The sequence below is a fragment of the Rosa rugosa genome, chromosome 7, assembly GCF_958449725.1.
Source record: "Rosa rugosa chromosome 7, drRosRugo1.1, whole genome shotgun sequence".
Lineage (NCBI taxonomy): Eukaryota > Viridiplantae > Streptophyta > Magnoliopsida > Rosales > Rosaceae > Rosa > Rosa rugosa.
In genome coordinates, this window is record NC_084826.1 from 11,370,131 (window position 1) to 11,394,639 (window position 24,509).

The window sequence follows — 24,509 nt, forward strand, 5'->3', positions numbered from 1 at the left end:
ATTAGTTACCAGCCTCGCATTAGCTGCTTGAATTGCTTCTCATTGCTTTCTCTTTTATTCTAACATTCCTTGGATGGAATGTCTGTTCCACTTGTTCTTTGTCATGAAGCTCGATCAGTATATGCCTTCAACTTCACTTTTGATGAGGAAGGAGACAAACTGCAACTTCTGGTACCGAAAAATTGATGAATGCCCAGATCACTGAAAAGTTTGAGATGAATTTTAATGTGTGAATGAGATCAACCATCTAGCAAGTAGCAACAAAGTGATAGAGCCAAAACAAAAAAAACAAAAAACAAAAAATTTGAACCAGAAACCTATTTCAATAATGATCTCATTCACAAAGAAGCAACAATGAAGGTTAAATTGAGCATCTAAACTAATTGACTGAGATCATACCTTGCAAGTATGTAATATTCCAGATGGTGTGCATTTGATTTCAACAGCATCAACTTGCTTGCATGAGTTGTAATGATGGGATCCCCACTCAAACCAAAACCAGCCTGCAATGTCTATTTCTTCTTTTTCTTCAAGGAAATTGGTATATGCCTGTGAAGCCACATATAAGCAAGAGATTTAGACATAGCAAGACTGGAACATGTGGTACAAATAAATCGATCTACAATTCATGGACAAAACAGAGCACAGAGAAAATGTCCGAGAGAAAAGATTACTCTTATTGTTAAAGCTAATTCACAATTATTTGGAATACATCCAGCCAATTCTAATGTATAGTTATCAAGAACATCACTCCTCTCAACACAACAAACTACTTTCAGCCCTTCAACATCTGAATCTATGTCCCCTACATCATAAACCAAAAGAAAAAAAAGAAGAAAAAAAAAAAAAAGAATCAGTAACCATTAAAAAGAGAGATTAGTACTATATATATAAAGGGGAAGTCTAAGGTGTGTTGATGTTTGTCATACATCAACTTTTTAATTAATATATATTAAATTAAATTAGTTAGTGAAACCTGTTGTACAGGTCAACAGGTTATCCACTTATAATTTGACATGTGTACTTAAAAAAAATAAAAATTATCATACTAAGTACTCATTTATTCTTTTATATGTAAATCGTTCAAAAACTTGTAATGAAGATCGTAAATGTTGTAATTACTTTTATTACAACTATAATTATCACTAAATACGTCCAATGTCGTATTTTGTTGTAAAATGCCTCATCGATGATATAATTTACAAAAGAAAGGACTCTAGTTACAAAAAGAACAACTGGATTACAAGAATAAAGACTTGAAAAGTTTTAGGTCTAATATGATTATTTACCATATAAACAAAACATTTGTTGTAGCATTGGTAAAGGGATCGTTTTTTTTTGTAAATGGATCATATTTCATGTAATTATCATAAAAACAACCATAATTACCACTTTATACCTCAATTGTTGTAATTTATAGTAAAATGCATTGTCAAACGAGTAATTCTCTCATGGATGATGAGATTTACACAAGAAAAGTATTAAATTACAAAATATAGAACTTTAATACACAATTAAGGACTCGCGCCTCATTTACAATATATACATAAAGTTTTACCACTTTGACAGCAATTCGTTGTCACATTAGTAAAATGGTTCTCAGACTTGTAATATAAAAAATTACCACAAATAAGAGTTTGATTACTACTTCTACAACAATTTGTTGTCAAACTTGTAATATTGAAGAATTACCACAAATACAACTTTGGTTATTACTTTGGACCTCAATTGCCGTAAAATCTAGAAAAAACATTGTCAAATAAGTAAATAACTCCTAAAGGACAGTAGTTACAAAATAGACAACCTTATTACACCATAAATGACTCACTGCAAATTTACTTAAACATATGAAGTTTTACTATTATAGCAACACATTCGTTGTTTTATTAGTAAAGTGAATCTGAAAACTTGTAATAATGAAGTATTAACTATGTTTTTTTTTTTTTTTTTCCGAACTGAGGATTGGGGTTCTCTATTTCCCTTTCTCTTCCAGCGTCCTTCTTCCTTCTTTCTTCTTTGTCAGAGGCGCTCAGATTATTTGCTTCTTCTTTTGTTGTCATTTTTCTTCTTTCTCTATCTTTTACTTCCTCATCTCTCCTCCAGTCGCTCTCACCCTCAAAAACCAGATCGAAAAACATACCAAACACCAAACAACCAAATCTGAATCGTACCTTCGCCATCCGTTTCGTCATCCTTCTCTCTCAGCCTCTCACATCCTGTTTCATTTCCTATGAAACCAATCTTGGCCCAAAATCCGTAATACCCAAATCAAAAAACCTAACACCTCAGCCCCAAATACCTCCTCCAATCACACGTGCTCTCTCGACTTCTTGCTTAGCAATCAGTTGCTTGTCACACTCGATTTCTGTTTAGCAATCGAAATCTTGTCGCTCGTTAGGTATTTTTGGCTTTTTGGTATATGTTTGCAGTTTATTTTCCGTAAATTGGAGTTGATTTTGGTTAGTTCTTTGGTTTTTGAATGTGATTCTGAAATTTTGTTCCTTTAATGAACTTTGGTCCAGTAAAGCTTTGAAGATAAGTTATAGGTTTCTGGTAGTGATTTGGCTTGAAATCTGGTAGTGATTTCAATTTGCAGCAGTCAATTTGAAGGTATTGGAGTTCGATTCGCAGCAGGCCATTTGAAGGTATTGGAGTTCGATTCGCAGCAGGCCATTTGAAGGTATGATTCCAATTGATTTCATTATAAATCTGGGTTTGAGTTGTTCCGTTTGGATAATCATATAGAGTAAGTGTCTATGCTTTTGTGGAGAATCTTTGTGGGGTATTCCAGCTGCTATCCTTTCACTGGTGAATGGGAAACCTCTGATCTATATGAAGTTCCCTTCTGCTTCTGCCAATGAAAAAGTCGAAAAAGTTTTATCTGGTCATTAGAGTATATCATTATAAATTTAGTTGCTGGGTTGATTTTTAGGTGATTGTGTTTATAGTGCAGGTGATTGTGTTTAGTTGCTGGGTTGGATTTCATTTAGAATTTGTCAACAGTATGATTGTTGGTAATGTATGAATTGTTTTGATTGTCAGGCAAACTTGATTAAGTTTTTATAATTGAGAAATCGGAAGCACCAGAAAAACAGATGTAGGGTTGTAATGTGTACCTTCAGTTAATAATTATAGGGTTACAGCATCTTCTCTTTCGCCTCCTTGCCTGCACTCCTCAAAATCCGTTCTGTCTCTTGGTCCACCTCTTCAATCATATAGTTTTTTATGTCTTCAAGGAAAACAATAATGACTACAGTTAATTTTCAGCAAAATGATCATGTACTTGCTGCAACTCTGCTAGGTTGAATTGTGCCTTTACCTGGATACGAAGCCTTGCGCAACTCTGCTAGGTTGAATGATGGTAGTTGTTGAGTGAACGATGGGGTGGCCGAGATAGTTTCTCGTCTTTAGGAATTAGGGTTTAGGTCGTGGACTATAAGTTGTAGGGTTATAATTTATGAACGAAATTGATTTATCATGTTAGAGATTTAATTATTCTTTTCCCTTTTCCATTATCATAAAGGATTTTCATTTAAATATATTGAAAATCCTAAACCCTAAACCCTAAACCCCAAATCCTAAACCCTAAACCCTAAATTTTTCAGTTATTTAGAAACTACAATACAATTCCTAATCCGTATTAAATGTTGTTTAACAAATTTCAAAACAACAAGATATATTCATTACCCTAAACCCTAAACCCTATTCCCTAAATTTTTATATATTCATTACGAAGCTCCTCGATAGGATATTTCTTTCTCAATGAAATATATGATTCTTGATAAGACATCTGCTCCTTGATGAGATATTTCTGTCTCAACGAGATACCTCTTCTCCTTCACAGGATATCTGCTCATCGACTACATATGTCTTTCTTGAGAAGATATCCGATCTTCGACAACATATCTCACCATCTAACAAGATATCTGCTCCTTGTCAACATATCTCACCTTAACAAGATATCTGCTCCTCCTCGACAACATATCTCAATATTGACAAGATGACATATCTCACCTTAACAAGATATCTGCCGCTCCTCGACAACATATCTCTCCTTAACAAGATATCTGATCTTCGACAACATATCTCACCATCTAACAAGATATCTGCTCCTTGTCAACATATCTCACCTTAACAAGATATCTGCTCCTCCTCGACAACATATCTCAATATTGACAAGATGACATATCTCACCTTAACAAGATATCTGCCGCTCCTCGACAACATATCTCGCCTTAACAAGATATATGCTCTTCGACAACATATCTCAACATTGACAAGATAACATATCTCACCTTAACAAGATATCTGCTCCTCCTCGACAACATATCTCGCCTTAACAATATATCTGCTCCTCAACAACATATCTCCTATTCAATAAGATATTTGCTCTTCAACAAGATATTTCTTTCTCAACGAGATATATGCTCCTCTATAAAATAGTTCACTTATAGATTGCATTACCATAGTTTAGAGCTCAACTACAAAATTTATCTCAATTCGTTTATGTTTACACTTTGACCACCTTTGTCACCTGAATAAGGATTCTTCAATCATATTTTTGTTAATTCCACGCTAGTACATCAAATATAAGCGAAGTGAAGTGCGATCCGTGTACTCCTTTGTTCTATTATTTCAGCCGTCAGATAACGAGTTCTGCTCATTTGTTTTTCACGCGGATCGAGCTTTCTAGCCGTCGATTTAATCCAATTGAGTTTTCAATACAATTCAGTTTTTTTTTCGTGCAGCGCCTCTTCTCTGTTTTCTTCGTGCAGCGCCTCTTCTCTGTTTTCTCCCTTAACTCTCTCTCTCTCTCTCTCTATCGGTGCTCTTGGGACGACGTCGTTCCTCCATCGCCGCCTCCACCTTTGCTACTCTCGGTGACCAGATCAAGTTGGGTCTTTGCATCTGCAATCAAATCCGGGTATTGGGGATATGCCGGAGAGCTTCGCGGCGGAGATTATAGCAAAGGTGTTTGTTTGGATTGATTTCTATTTGGGTACCCATGATCTTTAGAGAAGTTTGCGTCTTTGGATTGATTTGGTGTGAAATTTGACTGTTTGATCCCAATTTTTATGTTATAGGTTGCTGATCAACTTAGAGAAAGACTCAATTTTTGTATTTCAGAAGTACCATAAAGGTAGATACTTTCTTGCCCATCTCTTAATTTCTTGCCTTGATTATTGTTTCAGGTCGTGTTTCAAACTGCACCAGGTCGAGAGTAAGGTTGATGAATTATTGGGATAGGTACTTGTTTCATCGTGGTGATAATAAGATAGAGTGCTTTGGCATTTGCTGGTCTTTCAATGCCACAGTCAATGCAGAGATAAGTGATGACTTTTTTCGAATCACCACGTGGATCCAAATTGCAGTAAGGTGTAATGTTAAAGTGCTTCACCTTGAATTCACTCAAAACAACTTGAATATAGTTGTGTTACCATCTTGCATCTTTCTGTCTTTCATTGCCATTCTTTGACGGAACTCTATGTGAACTTGGGTGGGGGTGATATTCAATCACCCTCCTTGTCTTTTTTAAGTAATCTCCAGCACTTGGAGTTGAAGGATGCTATGGTTGAAGATGACCGGTTTTTCAAATGGATATCATCTTCCTGCAAATGCATCAAGGAATTATGTCTTGAAAATGTTAGTGGAATAAAAAATATCACTAATGAGAGCTCGTCTTTGGAAAGATTTAGTTATGTGTTTCTTTTTGACAATTATGAGCTCTGGGATCTTAACATTTCAGGGGAGAAACTTGAAGAAATATGTATACGCTGGGAATTTGATTCAAGTGATGATTCAAGATGTGGAATTTATTGTACTCTGCGTTGGTCAATTTAATGCTATCTTTTACCGAGAATGTTCTTGTACCTTCGATATTATTGTTATTTTGTATTCATCATCAGTAGCCTCTGTTTTGAATGGTCAAATTACTAAGTTTCAAAGTAACTCAAATGAAAATCGCCAAAAGATAACAGAAGGATAAAATGATGGCCAAAACTGATAAAGAAGTTGTTTGCTAAGGATAATATGCCCAACACACAATAAGATGTGTATAAGCATAAGAAAGGATTTAGACAGATCTTTTGCACCGAAACTGAAGTAATGATAGTAATCATAAATAACTAATATGCTGCTCATTGTAAACAAAATGTACACTAACAAAATTAGATTGACCATAACTGTTGGTCAATAATTGAAAAATTCTTTGTTTACAGAAAACAATTATTACTCTGTTTCAACCAAATGTTTCAAGCTCTATTTCGTCGACGTTTTTTCTGCGGGCATGTCGTTTTTGTGTGTCCATAGTTTTTGCACCAACTACACTGTCTAGATTTTTTAATACTTGTGGTCTTTTGGGTGCCTTTGGTCCTCACCTTGATTGGATCTTTTATAATATTACTGCAGTGCTCTGGAGTAACAATTTTTTCTTTCTCTTGCTTTCACAAGTCTGATAGTATGGGCTCTAGTCTGATGAATTCTCTGTTCAAGATGTCCGTGCCCTCCTTTGTTTTCGATGCAAGAAAACATAGTTTACTTCCAAAACAATTTAAATCGCCGTACCTGCACGATATATGATTTATTATTTATTGTTCATCATACTATAACAAGACATCAGTTAAGATTTACAAACAAGCCTAAAACTAATCATAATGTGTTGTCAAAAAAAGAAAAGAAAAGTAAGTGACATTGTTAATGTAAAACAAGAAGAATTATTGAATATAATTAAATGAAGTATGTACCTGGCAAATTCTATAGCTTCATTAGGGACGTTGTCTTCATGAACTAATATTTGCATATCAGATTTTGCAGACTTCGTCCACCTCTTCATTAATAAGGATGAAGGAATCTCATTCATACGCTCATGTTTCATAATGTTAAATATATGACAACATGGAATGCCTTCGCATTCAAACAGCTTACATGAACACTCCATACGAGGATTGTTTTCATCAGGATAGTAAACTGTCATGTACTCAATCTCTTGCTTGTTGTCATTGTAACTAGATGTAAAGTATACACGACTTGAACCAAACACCATAGTTCGAGATTTTATTAAATCGCCGACCCCATCAATCTCGTTACGTACATGCTCAAACATACTATCAGTGAACATAGTACCTGCATGATGTTCCATGTTAAAAAAAAAAAAAAAAAAAAGGACATGAATAAAGTTATGTGTCCTAAAATCTTTAAGTAGATGCTAAATCTTCAAGTGAAAATAATACCTGCATGATCTTCCAATTTTCGAAGTGAAGAAGTAAGGACATGACTAGAGTTATTGGACTTAAAATCCTCTTCCACAACCTTGTTCCTAAGCCGTAACAATGCCCTATCAAGTGCCGGAATAAGTTCAAATAATTTCACACCGTTTATCAGATAACCCTTCATATAGCTGTTCATACCCTCACATCTCTGAGTGCTTCTCATACGGGCAAAAAATTGGCCACTAATAAATGCCTCTGCCCATATTTGCCTCTTTTCATACATCATCTTAACCCAATCCTTATTGTGGAGATCATGTGTGTTAACCATAGCATTCCAGCGTTTTTCAAAACCATCTGGAGTGACTTCATCCCACATACAACGTCTAAATTCAGAAAAGACACTGTTCTTACGCAGGTGCCTCCGGGCATTCTTTGCTATGTGCCATGTACACAGACGATGAGGACAACCAGGGAGTACCACTTCAATAGCCCTTCGCATTGCTTCATCCCCATCAGTCAAAACAGCAACAGGCCTTTTGTTATTCATAGACGATATAAAGGTCTCCAAAACCCATGTGTAAGTCTCAATCGTTTCATCCATGAGTAATGCAAAACCAAAAACTGTGGTCGATAAATGATTGTTTGAACCAACAAACAACACTAACGGCTTCTCATAAGGATTGGTTTTGTAGGTACTATCAAACACCAAGACATCTCCAAAACAAGTATAATCCACTAGAGAATTAGAGTCTCTCCAAAACATATTCGCCAACCTGTTATCTTCATCTATGCTAAACTTGCAGTAGAAATGCGAGTCTGTGGCAACTTTGCCTCTCATATATGCAAGTGCAGCTTCTGCATCACCCTCAAGTAAAATTTCTCGGCGTCTTGAATCTAACTTGTTGTACAAGTCCTTCATAATAAACCCGACATTCTTAAAACCTCCTGATCTATCAACAATGTATTCATATGTATGACAAGGCTTAACAGACACTCTCTGCATAGATGTGGCCAGTGCTAAATGATGATCTTCAACTGATCTGTGTGATCGAAGAAGATGCGACTCATGTGCTTGTGCAAGCTGATGTGAGTGGTTCGTTATGAAATCATCAACAATATAGGCATTAATATTCGAACGGTACCTTACTTTGAACAAGCATGGACAACTGAATCTTGTTTCTTTTTTTGGCCTGCGAACTCTTTTCTTGTTACTCATGTACTCTTCTCTTCTTTTCCCTTGAGCAGAACAAACCAATCGCAATGAAGTGACTCTCCCTGTTGTGCGTATACTTAATCTCTTGTAGTCGTTTCTAACATCAAAACCCATGGCCTTTGCATAAGCATTGTAAAAGGACTCAGCTTCCTCCACAGTATTAAACTCCTGCCCTTTAAGATCTTCTGTAGACAACTTATCATACCGAACTCCCTTATATTGCATTTCATTACAGTCACTTCCATTACACATTGAAGATTCATACGATCCATCCATGCCTAAAATAAAATAAAATAAATTACAGAGATTGAGATTACAAACTAATATGCAACATATAATTAGATGGATTATCTATATCAAATTGAAACCTGTAGGATTATTAAAACAAAATTACTGTACTGGGAACAATATGTACGTACATAGTAGATCAATTTAAGGAAGAAACAGGGTTTGGGATTTGTAAAATGGAGTCTTTTGGGTGTTTTGGAATGTGGAGTAGATGATGCTGAAACAAAAGCTAGTTCCTCGTTTATATGGAAGATCAAAGTAAAAAGATTTTAGTTTATTGTCTCCTTCCATGACAATAAATGAATCAGCAGCTAGGCCTTTTTTTTTTTCTTTCTATTTTCAATAATGTTTACATTGGTTCAACTCAAGTGGGATGAGAATAACAAAAAAGATGCCTCAGTTTCCACCTGCAAGCCAACAAATAAGGTGCACCCAGATTTCATATTTAATCTTGAATATCCAAAAGAATTTTTACCTTCAGATTGGACTACAATACATGCTCAAACTATTAATCGATAACAGTTACTTTCTATGTAGAAAAGCAGAAAATTGTCCTCAGTGCTGCTGTATCTTTAGTAGTTCAAGTCATCAAACATAACCTATAAACCCAAATCCGGAAACCTTTATTAGTCGATCTGGTACCATTGTCTTCTTAATTTCTTTTCAAATTTGAAACAACTCTCATTAAACTTTGCATATAAGCAGGGTGGTGAGACAATTACACCAAAGGAAGTGGAAATGGGTGGTTTTTGGAAGTCCAAAGGATCAACACCTGACACCTATAACACCAGTGCTGCATGATGACGCATATGAAAAAAAATTCTCGTTGTTTTTCACTACATCTACCGGATCTGTTTTCGAATATCAAATACCAAAACAATCATGTGAGTGCGGATTGAAAATAGTTAATTACTAAAAACTTTCTGTATCATGCACACTGAGGACAACTTTCCCTTATTAAATCTGACAAAGTTTTGTTGTTGACAAGTTTTCCACCTGTATTGTTGTTCAAGAATCTACCACATAACTACCCCTGCATACTGTATTGTTTTTCAAGCACCAAAAACCTATATAACACACTTAGTCATGAACTTCTAAATTCCACCTAAATAGAGGCCCCGAATATGATAATAATCATGAATCTTGGTGCAGCTACAAGATTGATGGCCTACTCATATATGTGTCAGAGACTAAATTAAGTAAAAGCATGATTAACCCACTCATCATTCTTCACCGTCTTTGCCGCAGGAGATTATAGAACAGAACAAGGCAAACTTAACCAACATTACAAGTAGAAGTAAGAACTAGAATAGAACACAAAGTTCAATCAAAACTGACAATGATGAGAAGAAGCAATCTGGTAGTGTCACAATGATAAGCTTTATAGCCATTCATTAATGGGACAGAGAGCTCAATTAAGTGTGGTATACAACTCCTGTCAATTTCATGTGCAACGCTCAACCTCAACGATTTGAAGATAAAGTACAAAAAACAAAAGAACAAAAAAAACAAAAAAGAAGAAGAAAAACTTACGAACGCTCTTCCTTCTTCTTCTCCTTTTCTCCTCGATCTTCACTTTGTTCCCCGTGGTCCTTCAATCCTAGTTAATATTGCACATCATCATCCAATTCAAATCACACAAAATATCATCTCCACGTCATCCAATTTATATGAAACAAAAAGGAGAGGACAATCAGTTCTATTTCTATACCTAGTTGTGGTGTTTACTTGAAACAGAAAGGAGAGGACAGCTACACAGGCTAACGGGACAATTCTCGTTTTGTACGTACAAGAACAAAACTGGACTGAGTTTCTTCCTCTTTTCTTCGTCTTCTCTTCTCTTTTTCAATTTAGGGTTTTCTAAATTTTTTTTTTTTGATATGTAATTGGGAATCTTAAAAAACAAAAAAAAAAAAAAAGTAGATACAGGTTACCTGGTAAGCAGGTTACCACTATTGAATATTCCAAACCGTCAGATATATTCAACTTTTAATTAAATCCAACGGTCTAAAATATTCAAAAAACTTGATGTATGGCATACGTCAACATATACTAGAATTTTCCATATATAAAAGCCTAGCTATATTTAATTTCATGAGTACACATACATGGCTATCATGACCAGTAGTAGTACATGCAGGTCTCCTTGGAGGTAGCTGCTGGCGTGGCGTTCTCAATTGTCACATTAATCGGGGTTGATTACACGAATCAAAAGTTACATAACTACTATAATAAAGAAAAAAGGAGACGGCAGTATTCTTGAGTAAATAATGGTTCTAATTATGTACCTGTAGTTTTGGTTGTAAGGTCTCCACTGCTGCTGCTGTTGATTTTGGACTCACCCCAGCACCTTGCTGTAGTTCAACATACATCAATTGAATTTCTCTAAAAGACTGTAAAAGAAAAATTCCCTATTTTTGGAAGGAATAATTAGTACCTTGCTAGTTTATTTCCCTATTTTTGGAAGGAATAATTAGTACCTTGCTATTTTATTTCCCTATTTTTGGAAGGAATAATTAGTGCCCAATCTGCTGAATCAAAGTAGGCACGTTCATGATCCTATACGTACACACAAAGAAAAAGTTAAGAATTTTTGTCTGAGACATTTTCATACATTCTGACTGAATGCGTTTTGAGATCAAAGGCTTCTTCTTTCATGCTAGTAACACCAAATTGGCCAGTGGCATGTACATACGGCTATGATAGGATGATTTTTTTGGCACGGAGCTGGACAAAATAGAATGTGAAAAGCTGAGACCGACAAAAAAAATAAATGAAACAAATTCGAAGCGAATACCTGGGATGATCAGTTCACTCAATTTCTGTTCGAATCGAGCATCAACTTCTCCCCGTCTCCCTCTTCTTCTTTCCTTTTCTTCTGTTTCAACAAAATCCGAAAGCAAAAACAGGTTTTGTTAAGTGTAATCGAGCAGAAACCCAACATAGAATGAAAATTGAACCGAAAACCAACTTGATAGTCTGCAACTGAGGCACAACTGTCATTCATCAAAATACCAAGGGCAAAACCGTCACTCCACTTTATGTACATTAATGAACAGTGAACCGAGCAACTGAGCGCTTTAGTATATAGAGAATTTCTCTTCCTTCATTACAGACTCTGAAATCCAAGCTGAATTTTCTCACCATGATCCGGGTGTTTCCCGGAAAACAATGGCAGCTTAATTTGGTTGCTCCCCTGCTTCTGTTATCTCTGCATTGCAACAATGGCAACTCAAATGGCTGCGCCAACCGGACCGTTTCTACTTCAATGAGCTCCACAAGCTAGGGGATACTTAAATCAAGAAACACACTTAAAGAACTTATCAATGCAGAAGATGTTGATGAAATTTCCATTGTAGATAATGCCACCACAGCAGTAGCCATAGTCTTGCAGCAGATGCAGTGGGCCTTCTCTGAAGGCAAATTCAAGAAAGGGGATGCTGTCATCATACTGTAGTGTGCTTATGGCGCGGTGCGGAACTCGATCAAGGCCTATTTTTCGCGTGCTGGCGGGTATGTTATTGAAGTTCCATTTCAATTTCCAGTGAAGAAATTATAAGTGAATTTCAGAAGGCTTTGGTGAAGGAAAAGGCTAGTAGTAGAAGAATTAGATTAGCTATGATTGATCATGTTACATCCATGCCATCTGTTGTACTTCCAGTTAAGAAATTGCATGGTTAAAGTTTGCAGCGAAGAAGGTGTTGATCAAGTTTTCATAGATGGGGCTCATGGTGTTGGGTGTGTAGATGTTGACATGCAAGAAATTAGAGCAGATTTTTACACTAGTAATTTGCACAAGTGGTTCTTCTGCCCTGCTTCGGTTGCATTTTTATATTGTAGGAAGTCAGTCACACATTTAGAATTGCATCATCCTATGGTGTCTCATGACTATGGTAAAGGGTTGGCTATTGAAAGTAGTTGGATAGGGACTAGGGATTATAGTCCTGTTTGGCTCCAATTTTGCTGCAGCTGGTCAACAGTCTCTTTTCTTGCGCGGGCGTGCCAGCACCGTTCGGGTGCGGTCGTCGGGGGTGTCCCTTGACCTGACTTCTATCAAGCGATTGTAGACGAGGAGAGCACCAACCTCGTCGCGGGATTCTTTGTGCCTCGTGGCGAGGACTTTTGCTGAGCTTCTTGAAAATCACAATCGATACTCGATGTTGTAGATCGAGCAGAGCGAGAACCACTGGGAAGTGAGGAGAACTTGCTAAAGCGTGACTTTAGCTTGGCTGGGTTGCTAGGGCGTTACCCTTGCTTGGCTGGTTCTGTAACCGTTGTGGTCGCGGCACTACCGTCGGCTCCCGAGGAGACTAGGACCGAAGCACGTTGACAGAGGGTTTGGTGGCACTGAAAGTCGGCTTCTAAGAAGACTAGGACTAGGAGTGTGATCACCGGTAAGAGAAAGAGAAGGAGAGGAGTTGCTCTTAGAGAGGTTTGCTCTAGAGAGAACTTAGATCATCTTAGAGATGTTGTTGTTGAATGTGAATGTGTGTTGGTGTCGGTGTTTGGTCGTGGTACTACAATCGGCTCTCGAGGAGACTAGGACCGAAGCACGTTGACAGAGGGTTTGGTGGCACTGAAAGTCGGCTTCTGAGAAGACTAGGACTAGGAGTGTGATCACCGGTAAGAGAAAGAGAAAGAGAGGGAGAGGAGTTGCTCTTAGAGAGGTTTGCTCTAGAGAGAACTTAGATCATCTTAGAGATGTTGTTGTTGTATGTGAATGGGTGTGTTGGTGTCGGTGTTTGGTCGTGGTACTACAATCGGCTCTCGAGGAGACTAGGACCGAAGTACGTTGACAGAGGGTTTGGTGGCACTAATAGTCGGCTCTTGAGGAGACTAGGACTTAGAGTGTGATCACCGGTAAGAGAAAGAGAAAGAGAGGGAGAGGAGTTGCTCTTAGAGAGGTTTGCTCTAGAGAGAACTTAGATCATCTTAGAGATGTTGTTGTTGAATGTGAATGTGTGTCTTAGAATGAGAGGAGAAGGTGTTTATATAGGGAAGAAAAAGAAGAGTGAAATGATGAGTGGAAGAAAAATAATGAAAGTAGATCTAAGTTCACTTGTAAAATATGGAAAAGATAGAGAAAAGATGGAATGAAAGCAAAGCATGAAGGTGCAGCAACATGGAAGTGGTGATGATCTATTAAAGAGATTGTAGAAGAAAAATATATCCAAGGAAAAAGAGAAAAGCATCTAGCTTTCTTCATGTGGGTAGGAAACATGAACATGTGAATATTGAGCTGGTTTTAGGTCAGTTTCTGCCCCTTTATTCCTTCAATTATTTCTCCAACAATACTTCATTATATGCCTTCGACTTCTTCATATGAAATGTTCCACTATGAGTGTAGATCATCCTGACAAATTTTCAGATTTTTATTCCATGTGGTTGGGCCGAAAATTCTGCTGGACCTCTTACAGGTCCAGTTTTCCAGTTTTGCTTCTGTAGAAAATTGGGCTGATTGTTTGAAGGCCTTCCACTCAAAAAAAGCTCTTGCACTCTTCATAAGAAATGATCCTTAGGCTGTCTAGAATGGATCTGCAGAGTTTCAGCTCATTTCAAGTTCATTTGGTCAGGCGGCCGCCCCTCCTTCCTTGTTTAGCTTGGTTTCTCCTAGCCGAAGTAGGAAAATGTGCTAAAGTTGACTTTTCATGTTTACATGCTTCCATTCTTCCATAATAGGCTTTATTTAGCCTCTAAATATATATTTCGAACTTGTCGACAATATATAGCTTGAGCCACTGACATTGGCTCAATTTCTCCAAGACGTGCCTTGTCAGGCCAAAATGTTCATTTTGGGTCCAAACAAGTCCATCTTTAGTGGTTCCTTCAGTTGTGGAGTTAACAAATAGGTTTGAAGGCGGTATTGAGGGAATCAAAAGGAGGAATCATGATGCTGTTGTTGAGATGGGTAAGATGCTGGCAAAGGCTTGGGGAACCAATCTTGGGTCTCCGCCAGATATGTGTGCCAGCATGATCATGGTGGGAATATATACCGGCTTGTTTGGAGGTTTCAAGTGATGATGATGCTTTGAAGTTAAGGACACATATATTACCAGATTGTAATACCCGGTATTGAGAAGTTAACTAAAACAAATCAAATATAAATGAGATATACATTAGTTACTGGTAGTAAATCAGGAAATTGAGCACTCAGTGTGTATTCAAAGAAAGTGAAAGGAATTATATCTTTATAACTATGTGTAGGTCTCTAAGCCTACACGTGGTAGTATATTCTTGCTGCCACATAGCAAAACTGGAGGAAAGGGGAAGGGTCGAGAGACTTCGAGGAGGCAAAAAGAGAAGGAAAAAAAGATAGAAAAAGGAGGAAAGGGCAGGAAAGATGGGGAGTTACCGACTCTCTCTCTCCCTCTCTCTCTCACACATATTACGGGGGTGATCGAAGGTATAAAGGGAGGGATCTTTGTCCACAGGGGGGGAGAAGGAAAACCCATCCATCTTGTTCCTGATGGCTACCCAACTCCATACCAACCATCTATAGAGGATAGATGTAGAAAGAGAGAGAGAGACGAGGCTTCGGGGTCAGGGTGTTACACAGATGCCAAAACATGAAGAGGTGGCAACAACAACAGGGTATGCTCGAGTTTCTCATCAAGTTTACAACAAAGTTGATGACTATTATAAGTTCAGAGATGCAATTAATCAGCTTGTTTGTGATGGGTTCACCTGTGCTTGATCTTTAGGTATATATGGTCTGCCTCCATCCTAATTAGGGCTTTTCATGCAGCAGAAAACAGAAAGTTATGCAATACTTCTGTGAATCTGTTTGAATTACTTGTATTGAAATGGGTATTCATGTGAATCTTTAGTTCAGTGAAGCCTGAAGAAGTCCATATCATGAATAACAGGAGCCATTACCTCTCTGTCTCCTGCATACTGCTAGTGGCAATGGTTTCGGTACCATTAATATCCTAGAGTTACCATAGAAACAAAAGCTGGAGAAGCTGCATGTATTAATAGAAGAAATACTTCTCTCAGCTTTAACTACAGTAGTTTGATTCCATTGGGCTGTTATTGACCTGTCTGTTGCTTATTCTTGTTATCATGAATTGGGACATGACATCTTAATGTTCACCACCAATTAATGGACAAAAGAAAAATGTTGCAACCCTAGTAGGAATCCAAATAATTAATACTTAAATGCACATTCACATCCATTATTTCATAGCTACCCTGCTAATGATAATGAACATAAGATTTTTGAAGAGGAATTGCAGGTTTATTAAAAATGGTGATGAATGGAGCTCTGTATTTGCCTTAACGGGTATATGTAAAGCTCTATATTGCACAGAAAGTAACAGAAAAATGCAGCAAGTAACAGAGCTCTACAGTCTCGTATTGATTTAGATGAAATTCATATACTCAGATTGAAGCAGAACGTCAAGGTAATTATGTACATATTGAAGAAATGGGGATCTAGCATGAAAGATTTTTTTCCCAGGTTGGCAATTATAGCCACTGACTGGAGTTCTAGCAAAACAAAGTTCACAGTACTGCTTCAGCAAGTATGCTATATTTTTCAAGTTGAACATGATATGGCTCAATTAGGATGATGTATGGACCTCTGCTTTTAAAAAGTTGCTTAAAGAGCCTTAATTAAGTTCACTGTGCAATTCTTGGTAAGCACATTCTTCATCTTCAAGTCATTAAAGTCCACAGTCAGATCTTGTAATGGTGATATTACACCAAAACATTTTGTCCACTTTCATTTTGTGTCAATGATGATCAACAATTTTGAAGGTTTGATAACATAAAAGATTTGATAATCTCTAGTCCTAAGAAGCCTTTGAGAAACCGTGTGATCTCGATTAAAAAATAAAAAAATAAAAGAATAAAAGGTTGTTAATTTCTCAAGTTTGAATGCTTCTACTAAATTTTTCTTTGATTGGTTTGACTTGTTAAGTTCATCAATTTTGTCTGAATGATTACTAAACTTGTCTACGGATCATAATCTTTATATTCTTGGCCTGAAAATCGTCTCCGCCTAAATGTAACGACTGATAGACTCTTGCATTTTATGATATTATCAGAGAGTGGTTTTGGCTGGCAAATTTATTAGTCACCTTTAAAGATGTTAAAGATGACTAACAACAATAGAGATCCAAACAGATCAATCTTGTTGAGAAGACTACCTTAAACCTTTAGGGTAAAATCGATTGTAATTTAGAACTCCTTCCCATTGTAATTGCGATGAAACCTTAAACAGACTTTTACCCAATTCTTCACATATAAAATACTAAACCAGGAATTAACTACGCATGAGAAAACCCAGAAAAAGTTTCGATCAGCAAAGCCAAGCAAAATCCAAATCCACACATAATACCAGAAATCGATACCAAAACAAATTTCTTGGCCAACATAACACCTTGGTGTCGAGGTTCAAGCCTCCGATGGCGTTACTTCACCCCAGCGATGGACCTCTATCTCTATTATTTTCCTCGCCTCTTCTCAGCCTCCATCAAAATCCAATAACCCAGAATCGCATTCTACTCTTCCTCACACTCAGATCAGCTTTCACTCCTGTTTGGCTCCAATTTTGTTGCAGCTGGTCAACAGTCTCTTTTCTGCGCGGGCGTGCCAGCACCGTCGGGTGCGGTCGTCGGGGGTGTCCCTTGACCTGACTTCTTTCAAACGACTGTGGACGAGGAGAGCACCAACCTCGTCGTGGGATTCTTTGTGCCTCGTGCTGGAGGACTTTGTCTTGTGTCACCAAGTCGATACTTAACGTTGTAGGTTAAGCAGAGCGAAATCACCGGGAAGTAGAGAGAAGTACTTGCTAAAGCGTGACTTTAGCTTGGCTGGGTTGCGAGGGCGTTACCCTTGCTTGGCTGGTTCCGTAACCGTTGTGGTCGCGGTACTACAGTCGGCTCCCGAGGAGACTAGGACCGAAGCACTTTGACAGAGGGTTTGGTGGCACTGATAGTCGGCTCCTGAGGAGACTAGGACTTAGAGTGTGATCACCTATAAGAGAAAGAGAAGGAAAGGAGTTGCTCTTAGAGAGGTTTGCTCTAGAGAGAACTTAGATCATCTTAGAGATGTTTTGATGTATGAATGAGTAGTTTGTGGTCGTGGTACTACAATCGGCTCCCGAGGAGACTAGGACCGAAGTACGTTGACAGAGGGTTTGGTGGCACTGATAGTCGGCTCCTGAGGAGACTAGGACTTAGAGTGTGATCACCTATAAGAGAAAGAGAAGGAAAGGAGTTGCTCTTAGAGAGGTTTGCTCTAGAGAGAACTTAGATCATCTTAGAGATGTTTTGATGTATGAATTGGTGAATTGTTCTATGTTGTAGCCTCTATTTATAGGCTACCAAGCAACACTATTTGGCCTTAAACAACTCATAATGGGTTAGGTTTTAGCACTTAAACATTAATGGAATGTTAGGTTTGAATACTTAAACACTTAATGGAATTTGTTAGGTTTAAGTCATTTTCTGCTCCCTTATCCCTCAATTTTTATCTCCACTAAGAACTCAGATTCAACCTTCGATTTCTTCATATTAAATGATCCACCATGAATGTAGATTATTGTGGTAAAATTTCAGAATTTATTTCCATGTGGTTGGGCCGGAAATGCTGCTGGACCTCTTACAGGTCCAGTTTCCAAGTTTTGCTTCTGCAGAAAATTGGACTGTTTGTTTGAAGGTTTTCCACTCCGAACGAGCTTTGGCACTCTTCATAAGAAATGATCAATGGGATGTCTAGAATTAATCTGGAAAGTTTCAACTCATTTGGAGTTCGGATGGTTAGTCCGCCATCCCTCATTTCTTGTCTAGCTCGCTTTCTCCTAGCCGAAGTAGGAAAATGTGCTAAAGTTGATTTTTCATTTCCATGTTTGGTAGGCCTTATTTAGCCTCTTAATAATATATTTTTGAACTTATCGAAAATATATATGTGAGCCACTGATATTTGCTCAATTTCTCCAAGACACGCTTTGTCAAACCAAAATGCTCATTTTGGGTCCAAACAACTCCTTTTTGTCCAAGCCGAGCAAACAAACAGAATTACTACCGTTCCGTACAGTTTACAATAGTAGTACGTTATAACTAGTTACTTGATCGATTAGTGATTAGTACAGTATTAGCTAGTAGCGTTTAGAGCTAATTGCAGTAGGGTTTATAATTTGCCATGTTAGAGCCTAAAATCTGCTAAACTCTTAGCTACAATCAATTAATCACAATTGGCTAGTCTAATGCATCTTCGTGATGACAATTTTATGACCATATGATTCAAGTAAAATCTCAACCCAAAAAACTTCTGAAAATTGTCAAAAGAAAAGGTCACCATAGCCAATTAACAACTTGACCATTTCAAATTTCGCAATTATTAATCCTATTTGAAGTGGTTTAGGAACAATAGTCCTAGGACCAATATGATAATGATTAGCAATTCTCATGATGACAAGGATACCAATAGAACATTGCTCTGACGATCATTTTGCTTGTCATTTGCACACAAGAGAGTTGAGAATGATCAAGTGCAATACGTATCAATTAAGCTTCAAAATAGTATTGCCAATAGCAAGAAGGAACCCTAAAATGTAAAGCTTGCGCAGAGGTAGGAAGATATCAAATGCTTCAACACGTTTAAAAAATCCATCGAGAATTTTGAGTATTGTCACTTGGAACATGTCCTAAGAATTATTCTTTACCAATGGTGAAATTATGTCATAGGATAATTAGAACAAAAAATTGATCTTGGCACGTGGCAAGCCGAAACATGCAAATTAACCATGTCAAGGCCTTCTTTATTGAAATTCTCCCATGTCATAATCTCATTTTTTTGATAAATCTTGATTTTCAAGACTTGTTCCAAGTGATGGAATGGACAAATCTCAACTCTATATATATTTTTTTAACAAATTTCAGTGTAAAAAAACCAGGAAAACTATACCAAAATATCTGTTCAATATTTTTGAGCTCCATCACATGGAGTACATTCTATAAATGATGATTTATCAATGCTGAGAATATGACATATGAAAATTTCAATAGACTAGTGCTTTAACATGGTTTGACACTTTGGAAGTGTAATGACAGCATTCGTGGCAATACTCTAAATATTGTCAACACGTTTTTCTTTTTTTAGTTTCACCATTGCTAAATATGAGTTTCAGTTCAAGATATTCTTATGGAGGATGGTTGAATTATTTTCACGAAGTTTAGGCAATATGTCCCCTCGTTGTATTGTCCTATTTTAAATAGGGAAAATGATCATTTACCCAATTTTGGGGTTAATTAACCCCACTTACCCAAACACTGATTGCCCACTTACCCAAACACTCTAAGAGATCATTTCCCTAATACCCAATTAAGTATTTTTTTAATCCTTTTTATTTATTTTTGAGACAATTTTGCCCTCTCCTTCTTTGTCACTTAGTGAGAGAAGTCATCGGAGACCTTGCCGGACTCCGGCGACCGGTGCCGGAATCCCGAATCCGGCTACCGGACTGGTGACCGGATTCCGGCGTCTGAATTTATTGCCCCCCTAATAATACCCAGTAACCATATTATTGCCCCCCAATAATCATATTATTACCTCCCAATAATCATATTATTGCCTCCCAATACTCTTTTTATTGCCTCCCAATAATCATATTATTGCCCCCAATAATCATATTATTACCCTCCAATAATCATATTATTGCCCTCAAGTGAATTACATAAACTCCCAAAACCAAAATGAATACATATTACAGACACAATTGATCAATTTACATGTTCAATTGTACACGTTCATTTTTTTCCTTCCCCATTCTCGGAGCTCACAGTATACAAAAAAAAATAGTGCTTTGGGCACCAGATCGGATCGACTGGGGACGAGGACACTGGCGATTGCTCTGGCCTAAAACCACAGAGCCGCTTCACTGATAACTCTTCCAGCGCCGAGCAATTTTCCAGCACGGCGTTCATTCCCTTGGCTCTGAAGGTGCACGATCCACAGGAGAGCTTCTTCAAACCTTGCAGTTCTTTGCTAGGGCTGTAAGTAGGCTCGATACAGCTCGTGTTCGACTCGTATTCGGCTCGATTTTAGCTCGTTCGGCTCGTGTTCGTAAGATAAATGAGCCGAGCTTGAGCTCAATATTAAGCTCGGCAAAAAAACGAGCCGAGCTTGAGCAAGGATATATTCGGCTCGTCTAGCTCGTGAGTAGCTCGTATTTTCCATGAGTAGCTCGAGCTTGTTAAAACTCGGCTCGTTTGTTAAAGCTCGACTAATGAAATTTATACTATAAAAATATAATTTTTCTAATCTCAATTTCAATTCTTTTTATTACATTCCTTTTCAATTGGAAGAGAATCTGAAAATTTAAATAAAATATATTACAATAAATAACAATACTTGTGCAACAATTAAATCAAAACCTAGCAACCACTATAAAAAGAAAAGAATTGAGATCGGGCAGCCATAAGGTTTTCACTTTTCAAAGTCAAAACGCATAGAACGATTCTTAGAATTTTGATACTGAAGCTATTTTTGTCATGGAGCCACAACTAGGTAAGCTACTCGTTTCTTTCTTAATTAGCTTTATTTATAGATCATGGGTCTTTTCTATAGTTTTCTTATATGTATTAATTGATTTTACATGTTCACAGAGAGTCAAATTGCACTTGTAACTGAGCAAAGTGATGCCGTACGAATTGATTTAACATCTGATGATGTTGATGGAAACAACACCCAAGTTGCAGGGGATTTGAAAGACCCAAAAGATGAAGGAGATGAGAAGGACCCCAAAGCTGAAGGAGATGAAAATGGGGAAACTGCATCTGCACGTAAAAAAAGAAAATCTAAAGTTTGGAATGATTTTACAATGGTCAAGGTGAAGGGTGTTGATAAAGCAGAGTGTAACCATTGCAAATTCAAACTTTCTATGGGTTCTGGTACGACAACTCATCTTCATAGACATATTTCTAATTGCTTGGCACGAAAGTTAGGAGATAAAAGGCAAAAGTATTTAGCTGCAGACCCAACTAGTCTTGAAGGAGCATGTGGCAATCTTATAACTTACCAGTACGATAAAGACAAGGTAAGGGATATTATGTCAAAGATGTTTCTAGTTCATGAATACCCCTTTCGTATGGCAGAACATGCATTTTTTAATATGCTGCTGAAAAGTTTGAATCCAAGATTTGAGAAAATTTCTCGTGTGACAATGAAGAGTGATTGTATGAAAATTTTTTCTCGAGAGAAAACGAGAATAAAACAAATGCTAGCAGGTGTTAGTAGGGTAAGTTTAACCTCAGATCTATGGACATCCAACCAAACAATTGGTTACATGTGTCTCACTGGCCATTTTTTGGATGCTGATTGGAAATTGCAGAAGCGGATATTGAACTTTTGTGGTTTGCCACCTCCTCATACTGGAGTTGCAATTGCTGATACTATTTTCAAGTGTCTTCATGATTGGGGTATTGAAAATAAGATTTGCACTATAACTTTAGACAATGCCTCAGCAAATGATGCAGCAGTCAGAAATCTGAAAGATAATTTTGCATTGAAGGGAAGACTATTGTTGAAAGGGAAGATATTTCATGTTAGATGTTCTGCGCATGTATTGAATCTTATGGTCCAAGATGGTTTGACTGAAATTCAAAAAATTATTTTGAATATTCGTGAAAGTGTGAAGTACTTCAAAATGTCGCCATCACGACTTCATAAGTTTGTGGAGATTGTTAAACAGCTGCAGTTGCCAACATCAAAGCGTTTAATTCTTGATGTCCCGACACGTTGGAATTCTACATATGCAATGTTAGAAGCTGCTTTGGTATTCAAGGAGGTTTTTCCAAGATATCAAGAACGTGATCCATACTACCAGTGGCTACCAAGTGTAGATGATTGGAAGAAAGCTGAAAAGGTATGTCAATTTTTGGAAGTTTTCAATGAAGCTACAAATATCTTCTCTGGTAGTGATTATCCAACTGCTAATTTAATTCTTCCTGAAATTTGGAAGATCAAGCAAATTTTAAATGATGCTTCTGTGGATGATTGTGATTACATGCGTGAGATGTCTTTAAAAATGAGTGCAAAATTTGACAAATATTGGGGAGATTGCAACTTGTTAATTGCTATTGCAGTAGTTTTAGATCCTCGATACAAGATGAAGTTCATTGAATTTTGCTTTCCAAAAATTTATTTGGGTTATGAAGCTGAGAGACATATTAAGGTTGTGAGGGAATCTCTATATCAGCTTTTTGAAGAATATGTTGCTGTTTATAGTTCTAAAGACGGAGAAGTTTGCACTTCCAGTGTTGTTGCCGTTACTGATAAGAAATGTATCACTAAAAGTAGAGTAGAATTTGATCTTTGGGCTCAGCAAATGGATACAATTGAACCTCTCAAATCTGACCTGGATGTATATTTGGAAGAAGGTCGTTATACTAATGAATCTGATGTGGAATTCAATATCTTGAATTGGTGGAAGACAAGCACTGCCAAGTTTCGAGTTCTATCAAAGATGGCAGGTGATATATTATCCATTCCCATTAGCACAGTTGCTTCTGAATCTGCTTTTAGTGCTGGAGGTAGAGTTCTTGATCAATATCGGAGTTCCTTAAGGCCAAATACAGTTGAAGCCCTGATTTGTACTGGAGATTGGTTACGTTGTGAGTATGGAGTTTCTACATCAGTAAAGGTATTTTTTTTTCATTCTTACTGCAAGTCTTTTTATGTACATAACTTATTGCAAGATTGTTCTTCCACTAATCTTGTTTCTTTTATTCTTTTTTATAATATAGGGTGATGAGGATTCAATGGAAGAAATCTGCTTGGAATAAAGGTATATACACGTACTGAACAATCTTCTTACTTTCATAAAATCATATTGAACAAACTTATTTAAAGTTATTAATATATATATATATATATATATATATATATTCTTTGTTTTTATAGATGGTGAAGATTCGCTGGGAGTTTGCATGGAAGGAAAACTGAAGATACAAATAACCACCTTTGAATCAATATGTCGAAGGCCCCATTCTTATTTAATTAGTTTAAGTGCAATTTTGAGTTGGATTCATCATTTTGAGTTTATTCTAGACAATAAAAGGGATTTGTATGATGGTTAGACATCAAATTTGGATTATTATTTTAAATTTTCTTTCTATCTTTTTTATTTTTTAAATTTAAAGTCAAATGAGCCAAGCCGAGCCTATTCAAGCCGAGCCTATTCAAGCTCGAGCTCGTCCAATAAATCAAGCCGAGCCGAGCCTAGCTCGGGCCTAAGAAAAATATTCAAGCCGAGCCGAGCTTGAGCATGGAAAATAAAATTCAAGCTTTAGCCCGGCTCGAGCTCGATAAAAAGCAAATGAGCCGAACATGATCACCTTGGTATTCGCTCCGGCTCGGCTCATTTACACCCCTATTCTTTGCGGACGCCAGCATGCCTGCGTCGGTCAACTCACGGCACGCGCAGAGCTTCAGGTGGGTGAGGTTCCAGCACTGTAGCGGGATGAGAGCTTCAGGTCCGTGCGTTTGGTGACGACGTCGAACCGAGAGAAGAGGGAAAGGATGACAGGCTGTAGATCCGCGTTGAGGGAGAGACGGTGATGGCTCTGTCCCTCTGTCCCTCTGACCGTCAGCCACCGCCGGCACACCAGAGAGAGAGAGAGAGTCCGGGAGGAGAGAGAGTCTGAGAGAAGAGAGATCAATCAGTTTCAGTTTAGAGAGAGAGAGAGAGAGTCTGAGAGGAGAGAGATCGATCAGTTTCAATTTAATTAATAGGGGCAAAACTGTCAACAGATGTTAGATTGGGTAAATGGGGTTAAAAAACTCTTAGTGGAGTA

At 37.4% G+C, this 24,509-nt stretch overlaps 2 protein-coding genes and 1 pseudogene across 2 annotated transcripts; 2 read left to right on the forward strand and 1 right to left on the reverse strand.

Annotated features, from left to right (window-relative positions):
• Positions 1 to 7,212: 7,212 nt before the first annotated feature.
• Positions 7,213 to 10,554, reverse strand: LOC133722827 (protein FAR1-RELATED SEQUENCE 5-like). The gene is made up of 3 exons (XM_062149690.1): positions 10,421 to 10,554; positions 10,243 to 10,309; positions 7,213 to 8,699 (listed from the first exon to the last, which is right to left on the reverse strand). Exon 3 carries the CDS (start codon positions 8,695 to 8,697, stop codon positions 7,213 to 7,215), a length of 1,485 nt encoding a protein of 494 aa, XP_062005674.1. The 5' UTR covers positions 8,698 to 8,699; positions 10,243 to 10,309; positions 10,421 to 10,554.
• A 263-nt stretch (positions 10,555 to 10,817) lies between these two features.
• LOC133722828 (probable L-cysteine desulfhydrase, chloroplastic) lies at positions 10,818 to 15,840 on the forward strand (annotated as a pseudogene).
• A 5,366-nt stretch (positions 15,841 to 21,206) lies between these two features.
• LOC133722829 (zinc finger BED domain-containing protein RICESLEEPER 2-like) lies at positions 21,207 to 23,498 on the forward strand. Its single transcript, XM_062149692.1, has 3 exons — positions 21,207 to 21,222; positions 21,321 to 23,356; positions 23,460 to 23,498. The coding sequence occupies exons 1-3, from the start codon at positions 21,207 to 21,209 to the stop codon at positions 23,496 to 23,498; spliced, it is 2,091 nt and encodes a 696-aa protein (XP_062005676.1).
• The last annotated feature ends 1,011 nt before the right edge of the window (positions 23,499 to 24,509 follow it).

Bases quoted from the DNA above. Each gene is read 5' to 3' on its own strand.
- LOC133722827 (XM_062149690.1), bottom strand. From the start codon at position 8,697: ATGGATGGATCGTATGAATCTTCAATGTGTAATGGAAGTGACTGTAAT.
- LOC133722829 (XM_062149692.1), top strand. The intron at 23,357-23,459 runs GTATTTTTTTTT...TTTATAATATAG, and splicing joins GAGTTTCTACATCAGTAAAG to GGTGATGAGGATTCAATGGA.